This window comes from Sceloporus occidentalis, unplaced genomic scaffold (genome assembly GCF_023333645.1).
Source record: "Sceloporus occidentalis isolate IW3139 unplaced genomic scaffold, rSceOcc1.0.p SCAF_61, whole genome shotgun sequence".
Classification (NCBI taxonomy): domain Eukaryota; kingdom Metazoa; phylum Chordata; class Lepidosauria; order Squamata; family Phrynosomatidae; genus Sceloporus; species Sceloporus occidentalis.
The window spans coordinates 4,838,388-4,849,408 of record NW_028317041.1 but is presented as its reverse complement, the minus strand read 5'-3'; the positions used below and the strand labels follow the sequence as shown (position 1 = coordinate 4,849,408).

The 11,021-nt window shown below is 41.6% G+C and overlaps 1 protein-coding gene across 1 annotated transcript; it reads left to right on the top strand.

The window, feature by feature from the left end:
- The first annotated feature begins 5,934 nt into the window (after positions 1-5,934).
- Positions 5,935-8,724, top strand: LOC149287437 (ras-related protein Rab-33B-like). Its single transcript, XM_089492919.1, has 4 exons — positions 5,935-6,064; positions 6,782-6,890; positions 7,856-8,123; positions 8,290-8,724. Exons 1-4 carry the CDS (start codon positions 5,935-5,937, stop codon positions 8,722-8,724), a joined length of 942 nt encoding a protein of 313 aa, XP_089349045.1.
- The last annotated feature ends 2,297 nt before the right edge of the window (positions 8,725-11,021 follow it).

Sequence of the window (11,021 nt, the reverse complement as noted above, 5' to 3'; positions counted from 1 at the left end):
GCAAGACATCTATCTGTCCAGACACTGCTGGCATCACTGATTACCCCTGCTGGCTGATCACACACATTGCAACAAGCAATGCCAGACTATGAGTCCTGCTTGCTCTCTTTGAGAGATCAGAGAGAGGAGAGAACAATAATTGTCCCTCTTCATCTTCTTCTTCAAAAAAATTAAATGTAAATAGAAAAAATAAATAAGTTTAAAAAATTGTGAGCCCAAGCCTATTACCATGACATCACTGGTATCCATAAGGTTAAACCGGGGGGACAAAAAAGGAGAATCATGGTTTAACAAACGTATAGTAAAAATGATGGGGTCTTGAAAAAAACATCAGCCCTGAAGGGGTTTAAATCTCATAATAATGTAAGTATCTTAGTTTTGCTAGTTCATAAATATAAATCACAAAGGATAGAAGATAGCGGATGTTTACCCACCTTGGTTCTTGTCAAACAAGGAGCACAGCAGTGTAACTTTTTTGAATTCAAGCAAGAAAGACTTTTTGGGATTATTACTGATAAAAAAGTTGAACAGTCTTGCTTATGTATCTATCCTTACTATAGTATTACCAAGCCATTTTTCTTCTTTTTTTTTTTACTGCAATGTAGAGATTGGTGGATTGCTTCTACCACTGCTGGCTTATTGATGACGTCTGTAAATACATTGACTAAGATGACAGTTCCTATAAAGCCTTTTCATTTTTACTCAACTGTGCACTCAACTGTCATCTGAAGGCGTAATTCTAGGCCAGACACCACAATGTTATCAAGTTCCTCTTAATATGGCTGTAATGTTAAAAAGGACATTATGGAATTAGAAAAAGTTAAAGGAGGGCTACGAAATTAATAAAGGGATTGGGAGATACCAGTTATGAAGAGAGACTAAAAAAGTTTATATACACTGGAAAAACGGCATCTCAGAGGGGATATGATAACATTATATAAATATATGCAGGGCCAATATAAGGAGCTCTTCAGCAACCTGTTCATTAACAGAAATATACAAAGAACAAGAGGTCACCCTCTGAGACTGGAAGAGCGCAGGTTTCATAGACGACAAAGGAAGGGATTCTTTACAGTGAGGACAATAAAGGTATGGAATTCACTGCCAAGGCAGGTGGTGTTATCCAATACATTAGATGCCTTCAAAAGGGGTCTGGATATTTTCTTAGAAAGGCATGACATACAGGGATATAAATAGAATAACATTAATATTTTAGAGCTTCTTGATCCAAGGAGAAATCTGATTGCCTCAAGAAGGAATGTTTTCCCCTGATGGCAGAATTCGAAGTAGCTTATTTATGGGGGGGGTTGCCTTCTTTTGGATCAAGAATAGGAAGGTTAGGTAGAAGGGTTGAACTTGATGGACTTATGAACTTCAACTTATGGACTTCAACTTTATGAACAATGTAACTATGTTATTGGTTCTGCATTTATTTTATACCTGTTTCCTCAGCCAGAGCTTTGCGCTTACCGTACTCAAACTGCCAAACTTAGTAAAGGGATTTACATGCACAGAAAGTATTTGTATTGCTTCATCGGGAGCACTTCCTGCTAGCAATTGGCTGCTTCACGCAGGTACAACTGGCAAGAAAGTCAGATGTTAGAGGTATCAATTCACTGCAGCTCAGAAGATGCAGCATTTTAGGGAATTTAGGAATTCCCTAATTATCCAGGGAAAATCTGGTTTCCCTCAACTAAATGGAAGCATGGACCCATATGACTATTCCTCCTTCTTGTTCAATTCTGAAGCCTCCCAGCAGCATCTCCATTATGACAAATGCAGGACTTGGTCCTAGGATGCTTGGAAGATGGGACCTTACACATTTCCTGCTCTCTCTGTTTCTCAAGGCCATTCAAAAAGCACAAAAGCACTGGGTACAGGATTTAGTACTCATTTACCTGTGTGGCCATCACAGGTTTGGTATGTCTCTCCTGGAATTAATCAAAGGCCTGAAGATTCTGCTGGGCTTCACAACGGAATGCTTCCTGGGTCCATAGCATCCCCTTGCCCCTCTTATGCATTCCACATGGATTATAGCCTAAATATGGATCGTTCAACATTGTCCAGAAACTAGATCGATTTTTCCCTTAGAACTTGCACATATCAGCAGTATCAGGCAATTGTGGAGGAATATATTCTGCATGTATATGAGAATGAATGTCTATGTATAAATTAGCATAGATGTGTATGTGTGGGCTAGGGCTGCAACTAACGATTATTTTAATAATCGATTAGTTGGCCGATTATTTTTTCGATTAATCGGATAAAAAAAAAAAACAATATGCAAACTTTTCGTTTATTTAAAATTTAATGAACTGGATGTTAAAAAAACAACTTAAAATTTACATTAACATTCTTATTTTGTTACGAGAACCCAAACACAATATTTATCAAACTAGTTTTAATACCTAAACCATGCACTTTGCACCCTGCACCCAGCACTTTGCACCCAGCCCTGGCACTGTGCCCCTGCACCCAGTCTCCAACTCTGCCCTGCCCCCACACTCAGCCCTGCACCCACACTCACACCCTACCCTGCATCCCCCCCCACCCCCACTCTGCCCTGCACCCACACCCTGCATCCCCACCCCCACTCTGCCCTGCACCCAGTCTCCTGCCCCCCAACCCCTGCATCCCCACCCCCACTCTGCCCTGCACCCAGTCTCCTACCCTGGCCTGCCCCCCCACCCCCACTCTGTCCTGCACCCACACTCACACCCTGCATCCCCTGAAACCCCACCCCCACCTCCACTCTGCCGTGCACCCCCACCTCCACTCCGCCGTGCACCCACACATTCGCACATAGACATTCGCACATAGACAAAGAATACTTACCTCCGCTACGGACTCGTTCCACTTCCAACCTTCAAGTTTAAAACTTTATTGAACTCTTGATTGAAGCGCGTCACATCCGTCACGTAGCTAAAAGAAGGCGGAGACTGCAGAGCGTGTAGCAGAAGCGGGGAACGCTCGCGGAGGTAAGTAAAAGGAGCCGAGTGCTCCAACAACGAATCGATCACTCGATTAATCGATAACGGAAATCATCAACAACGATTTCCGTTCTCGATTATTATCGATTCGTTGTTTCAGCCCTAGTGTGGGCATATATATGGAAATGGTGTGAGATGGAGTGTGTGTTATCACGAATGTGTATGCGTTTGTGAATGAATGTGTATTTATAAGTGGTGTGAGAGGGAGTATTTGTTAGAATGAGTGTGTGTGTGTGTGTTAGTATGAGTAAGTGCACTATATGAACAAAAGTATTGGGACACCTGACCATTACACCAATATCCAGTAGAGCATTTGTGAGTTTGGGCACTGATGTTGACGGGAAGGCCTGGCTTGCAATCTCTGTTCCAGCTCATCCCATAGGTGTTCGATGGTTGAGGTCAGGCCTCTGTGTGGCCAGTCAAGTGCTTCCACACCATACTCATCCCACCATGGCTTTATGGACCTTGCTTTGTGCACAAAAGTATTGGGACACACCTCTTAATTTTTTAAATCAGGATTTAGGCCTTTTACGTCCATTGCAGGAAACCCTTAATGCCTCAGCATACCAAGACATTTTGGACTATGCCAGGGGCATCGAGAGCTGTAGTGAAGGTAAGGGGGTGGGGGAGATTGTGTGAATGAGTATGTCTGATTGAGGGAATGAATCTGTGAATGAATGAATTTGTGTGTGTGTGATAGCATGGATGTGTAAGTGCTGGAACCTAGGCATGATGGGACTGTGATTGCTATTAGCAATCACAGTCCTATCATACCAAGTCAGCCAGTACATGCTGAAACCTGGCTAGCTACCCCCCTTGTGTATTGATGCTGCCAGCAGTATGGGGTCTGCACTTACAGCCACTCTGTACCAGCGTGTATTGGCTGACTTGGGATGATAGGAGTGTGATTGCTAAGAGCAATCACAGTCCCATCATGCCTAGGTTCCAGCATTCACTGGTTGCCTAGGTATAAAAAGAGTGTGTTTGCTGTTAGCAATCACACTCCTATCATGCCAAGTCATATCGTTGATTTATTGTTGGTTACACACTACAATTGGACAAAAAATACAATGCCCAGCCAACCAGTACATGCTGGAATCTGGGTATGCCTGAGATTGCTGTTAACAATCATAATATATAATTTTTTTGTACAATTTTGGTGGGTAACTCACTTTTATTAAAATGTGTGGGGGGGTCAGTTTCAGCTAAGTGAACCCTGAATTTTCGGTTTTGGTCCAGAATTTTAATTTTAGTGCATCCCTAAAATAAATAGAATTATTTTATTTTTACTTTTCCAGAATCCTGAATTTGTAGGCCCAGAAATCAGTGAGGAAAAGTAAAGGTTTTGTGTCATTTAATTTATTTTAATCTGCATATTTTATTAAAGGATTAAATTTTCTCTCAGTGAAAAATGAGTGCGGCCCTCGCATTTATACAATTCTGATGAAGTGGCCCACTGCAGAAAAAACTTGGACACCCCTGGACTATGCTATGCTTCCAATTTTGTGGGAACAGTTTGGGGAAGGCCCTTTTCTATTTCACCATGACTGTGCCCCAGTGCACAAAGCAAGGCATGTAAAGACATGGTTGGATAAATCTCGTAACTTAAGGAAAGCTTTCCAACACACTACTTCACCAGCTACTTCAACTTCAACAGTAAGTGACACAACTACACAAAAAGACAACACCCCTCTCACTGCCTACAAATCCTAAAACAGCAGTCTAGGCCTCCCTCATGGCCAACAAAACAGCAGAACATTTAAGTGACCCCCTGAGGCCCTGGTGAAAACCCCTGCCCCGGCCTATGTGACATTCGTAAAACTTTACTAATTTAATGAATAAAATATCCACCTGCGGGATGAATGTATGCGCGCTCCGCCATCTTTGATTAGGGAAAACAAATATAGCAGCTCTACAAACATTCCTGCGCCCCGTCGTTTATTTTTCACGATGTTGGGACGATTTTCTCTATTTTGTACGCCGCATTTAGCGCCAGTCTCAAATATGTCCGCCGCAGCGCTGCCCCGCCCGCGTGGTGGGTGGAGTAGACGGGAGGCACCGCCCTCTCGCAGAGCCGGGGCAGGACGGGCAAGCAGAATGCCTCATCAGCTAGAGGGTCGCTGTCAGAGGTGGTCGCGGCGGTGTTTGGTCGGGGCAGAGAAGTGAGGGCCTGAAGCCTTATCCGCACGGCAGATATTATTCCGTTCCCGTGGTTATTTATTTGCTTGCCGTTTGCACTGCTTGCTCTGGGGCGCCTTTGGTCTTCCTGCTGTTCCGGAACACAGCAAGGCGCTTGCTTGGTGAGTAATCCGCGTGCCCGGGTGCTCTCCGGTAGCGGTGACCGAGGTCGGCGGGGTTCGGGTTTGCGACGTGGCGCGTTCGGCTGTTCGTGCCTTTGCCGTCTGGGAGCGGCAGTGATGCGGGGCATCGAACTCCCTCCATTACATCTGCTAACCCAAGCATTACACAGCAAATATGAACGGAACGCCTACACATATCCGTGTATATGTATGGAATGATATACAGTCCTTTACAATATATGTGTGTTAACATGTGCAGTGGCGAGCTGGTAGTCTCAGGGGGACAATAGCCTTCTGGGCTACTGCCACAAGCCATTTCTGGATGTTACTTGCAGTTCCACATCTAGCCACCAGGGTGTGTATGCCTTTAAACAGCATTTACATCCTGACTGTATCCTTTTCCAGGCTCCTTTTATGCAGTCTATTTAGAAGCTAAATATTTTGAGATGCTGTATTACTGTCCCCTCCTTCACATCCATAAACTGGAAGTATAACGCAGTATGTTTGTAAGAATCTCTATATAGATGTATTGAAATACTTAAAGGGATGGACTTTAATACATATACCAGCTGACTGGCTCTTCTCCGCGAATATGCGTGGAGCAATTCATCCCACTCCCCCTATGCACTTGCATTAATTCCCCAATGCCGGCTCGTGGGGGATATGTTCGGCCAAACATGCCCCGGTTTGCCGCTGTGCACTTGCTGGCTGTAGTGAGGATTTTAGAGGGGTCTAACAAGACACTACCTCCCCTGCAGAAAATGCACGGTCTTCGTAGGTGGTGCTGTACGGAACGTTAGACGTTCTCTTTAATGACTGCAGTACGTAATGACAGAATGGTAAATAATACCCCCTGAAAAGTGCGGTTTTAGCGAATGGGTAAAGTCTTTTGTTACTGGCCTTGGGATACCGGGCAAGAGCTGCGGGTTCTGCCATTGGGCCAGTGATCCCTGTGCAGGAAATTTCCGTCCCTATCGCCTCCCGTCCCTATCGCCTCCCGTCCCTATCCCATAGAATGATAGGAGCAACACCTAGTGTGATTTTTTTTAATGTAGAAATGAAACGTAGGACTCTGCAATACATCACCCGCTATAGCCAGATCTGATGCTTTGGGGATGGACATGAAAGTGCCGTACTGTAACACGTATAATTTATATTTGGCTGGAGGTAGATCTGGGTGGAATCCCCGTAGGAAGCACAATAAATAATTCATTTCCATAATTACAAACTTACAGTAGAATTCCTAAATGTCTGGTACAGAACGCAGTTTGCTGGCAAGCATTTTCCTTGTGTACAAAGAATATGTCCCCCTATTAATAGACATTTACAGACTTTTTCATGTAATATTTTGTTTTTGCTACATCGGCTGAAGGGATAACGGCTGTCATCGCCTGCACTTTTTCCTTGTAATCCCCCAAATCAATTTTGTGTTACAGGTGAATATTGTTGCAGTGTTTAATTTACTTTGTTTCTCTTTCAATGAAAATGTAGGCTTACAGACATCAGATCAGTCAGCAAAACACTCGATCTATGAAAACTTCTTGGTGAGCGTTGAAGACTATGCCATTAAATACATGATGAGCTCAGAGCTCATGGCACAGTAATTGACTCCAATTAAATGATTCGATGTAATCTGATACGAACCGAGACTTAATGCACCACAAGCACAGAACATTAAAAAAATCAAAAGGGAAAACATTATTATATTGGTGTATATGACCTGATGACAATAAAGATGCGGAGTGTTGGATGAGGTACTTTAGGTTGGCAAACACAGTTGGTTCAGTTGACTAATGCCAATAATAAAAATTCTATTATATTTTTTTAAGTAACTTTGTGAATGTCGGTAAGAGCTTGGTATCCTGTGCCAATCAGTGTCATGGGCTGTTTGGTTGGAGGTCGTGTTGGCCCAAGGGAGTATACATTGGAATAGAGGAAAATAAAGGTGATTTTGTGAAGCACGTGATTAATATTAAAATTCAGACGTGATCTTAGAATGAAGCTTGTTTTCAGTGTAACTATTAAAGCTCCAAAATTACCTAATTGAGCATCTGTAAGCAGAACTAAAAAAAATACCTTTTCATATTTACTGTTCCTTACCTTAGATCAATAAATATTTTTCCTTTGATGCCTATAAATTTCTTTAAAATATCTGATAAGTTCCCCTAAATGGCTCCATAAAAATACATCTTCCCAAAGATGTGACTGATCTGGCCAGATAGTCCACTGTCTTCTCCTGCTATGTGCTACAGATTTTAGAAGAGGTCAACAAACAATACACCCAATCAGATGCCATGTCTAGCCCGCTTAGAAATTTCACCTGCCACTTCTGGGTTTTCACTTACCATCAACATGATATTTTTGAATCCATGTAGAAATTTATTGACTGTTCGGCATGGAAGGACCAGCAGCCTGACGTTCTGTATGTGTGAGCAGAGCACTGGCATGGCTTCAAATCTCAAACATGTTTTAAATTACTAATCATGTGAAACAGTATCTTGTTCTGTCAGCATCTTCGTAAAATGCTTGTGAAACAGAATAATTATGTTTTATATATGTTTTAAGGTCAAAGGTGGTGGACATGATGTCGACAGGCCCCAGTAGAGACGAAGTAGGACTGGAATCCTCGCTGGAAGCAAGCATCGGGAGCACGTGCTCTTTTGGTGTCAGCCGTGCAAGGATCTTCAAAATAATTGTGATCGGTGACTCAAATGTGGGAAAGACTTGCCTGACCTACCGGTTCTGTACGAGCTGCTTCCCCGACAGGACTGAGGCTACAATAGGTGTGGATTTTAGAGAGAGAAGTGTGGAAATAGATGGAGAAAGAATCAAGGTAAGAATGTGCAAAAATAAGGCATACTGCTATACACAGTGAAGGGTGCGTGTCTTTTATTGCAACAGCGATAACGAGGTACATTAAGTATTTGTTAGCATGCGTCAAAGAGAGCTAAAATGTACCTTTCTGTCTTTTTTTTTGTTGTTTTTTTTCTGGTTTCCAGATTCAGCTATGGGATACTGCGGGACAGGAACGCTTTCGTAAAAGCATGGTGCAACACTACTACAGAAATGTGCATGCGGTGGTCTTTGTGTATGACATCACTAACATGGCTAGCTTCCAGAGCCTACCAGCCTGGATAGAGGAATGCAAGCAGCACCTGCTTTCAAATGATGTGCCCCGTATCTTAGTTGGCAACAAGTGTGACCTGAGGGACTCCATCCAGGTGCCCACAGACTTGGCCCAGAAATTTGCTGATGCTCATAGCATGCCTATGTTTGAAACCTCTGCTAAAAATACAACGGACCACGTGGAGGCCATTTTTATGACATTAGCCCACAAGCTCAAGAGCCACAAGCCGCTTATTTTGAGCCAGCCTCCAGAAAGTACAGTGCAGCTTAATTCTGGAGCAAAGACCACTTTTCCCTGTTGGTGCTAGGTTTGTTTTACTGACTGAGCCAGTTCATGACTTTGGCTTGGATATAAGTGTCATTCGTACCATGAACCTTTTTAATAGGGGACACTGTAAGAAGATGCATAGATGTTTTTTTTGTTTGTTTTTTTTCTCCCTTGGGGAGAGGGGTTGTTATCTCAGCTCCTTATTTGAGGACATCTGTATGCTCTTGGATGTGTGTTCAGCACACATTGGATAATTCGGCCATTTGAGCTCTCCAATGCCTTATCCTGAGATTGTGGTCTTTCCTCTGAAAAGTTTTTAATAGCAAACACATCCTAATTACTGGGTTTTCTATCATTGTGGTACTAACTGGCCTGTGCCGTTTAGCATTTGGAGAATTGATGAAGACGGACTCCAGTCTCCTGGCAGAAACAGGACTTTCTTTCATCTGAATGATCTGTGTGTCTTAAGTCAAATTAACAATAATTATAGTTAACTGCATGAAGATTTTTTGGGAATTATATTGTCATGGAAAAATTCCAGATCAGCCAAGATATTCTAGGATACAGGAACAAATGAAGGTAAATGCATCTAAAACTCGTGGTTCCAGTTTTTTCAAAGACTTCTGCAAGATAACCCTTTCCGGTTATTTTGTCTGCTTAGATCATACAACTTCAATGTTTTGTTTAACAAAAAGCGCATTTTAGAATGTTCCATGGTTATTCAGCATTTGGCATGGAATATGGCACCATCTTGGTGAAATCGGAAATCCAGCCTTGCTTGCGTTTTAAAATATGGCCCTTCTGGGCATTCTAGGCTCTCCCAACCTTTACTTATGTTTATGAAGACTTCTGCTATTCTACATCCAGTCTCTTGCCGTGTCATCACTTTTTACCACTAAAGGGAATTTGAAAATATAGACATTTGGTTTCTGCTCTTAAAATGATGCTGCTACTTCTCATTCTCCCATCTTTTTGCTGCATCTCGTCGGTATGTGATGTCTACGTAGACAATATGTTGGATAACACCATTAATGAGAATTTCCGCTAAGCCATCAAGTTCAAAACGTACTATCTGGAATGCGCTGGTTGGTTGCTATATTTAAAGCACAGTTATGGATAAAGCCAAAGTGCTTAACAGCCTTGTGGAACTAGAGTGTTATAAAGGACACTGTATATTGTAATGTGATTTAAATCTTAATATGAGCAGTCCCTGTAATGAGTAGTTTACATTTGATGCTTTGTTGGGAATTTGACAGAACCTATAAAAGGGATTGGAAAAAACATTTTTACTAAATAGCAAACACCTGGGCTTATAGGCGGATCCTGAGGCTAATCGCTGGTTATAGTAACTTGCATATGGTCACTTGACCCTGTACACGTGCAAGGTAGCTGCCGAGATAGGTCAGGGTTTTAAATATTACTAAATTTTAATTTCCAAGAGGACCCCCCCCAAAGGATCTGCCCATGCTAGGTCTGTAATTGGTAGCAGCATAAAGGCCCATTTAATTTTATCTTTAAGGGTTTTATTGTGTATAAAAATTAGGTGCCCCTTATCTTCATCCTTAATGGATATAAAAAAAATAAAAAAAAAAAAAAAAGGCCTGTAGCATAACAAGAATCTAGAAGGTGCAGACAAAACATTCTCAATTCGGTTTTCGTTATTGTCGTACCGAAATATCTAATGAGTTATTAACCGTTCATGTTTATAATAAAAACTCCCCTTTTATTTTACATAGTAGTTTATAGATATTTCAGATCCTTGCGGCTTTCTCATTTAAAGGGAATATTTATCGTTCTGTAACAAGGAAATAACCCTACTGTTTTCTGTGTACTCGTACTTGAAATGCAGTGTTTGCACAGATAGGACATTACAAGCATAATAATAGTTGGTAACAAACGCCTCGTTTCTACATTCTAAAATAAAGTGCAAATAACTTTTTTTTTTTCTGGATTCTTCCCAAATCGCACATTTTCCAGCTCCTGGAAGTAATGGTATAAAAAGCTAACCAATATTAGAACTGTACATATCCATAGAACAAATCCATTTATTAGTGGCAAGATCTTTGCATACGTATTCCCACTAAGCACAGTATATAGATGGTTTTAATAAAATGTTAATATATATTTAATAATGCTACACTAAAGGGAGTTTTTTTTTTTTTGTTTTTTTTTTTGTTCTTTGAGTTCTGTCCTCACTCCAAAACATGCCAGTAGTTTGGAAATTGTTACACCGTCTTGGGTACATTGTCGACCTTTTTTTACCCATACATTGTTTTGTAGATGAACGTTCATGTAAACTTTTCAATGTTTTGTTTGTCTGTGTTTTTACATTGTACT

Bases quoted from the DNA above. Each gene is read 5' to 3' on its own strand.
- LOC149287437 (XM_089492919.1), top strand. From the start codon at position 5,935: ATGCCGGCTCGTGGGGGATATGTTCGGCCAAACATGCCCCGGTTTGCC. The intron at 6,065-6,781 runs GTAGGTGGTGCT...ATGAAAATGTAG, and splicing joins GCAGAAAATGCACGGTCTTC to GCTTACAGACATCAGATCAG. The intron at 8,124-8,289 runs GTAAGAATGTGC...TCTGGTTTCCAG, and splicing joins TAGATGGAGAAAGAATCAAG to ATTCAGCTATGGGATACTGC.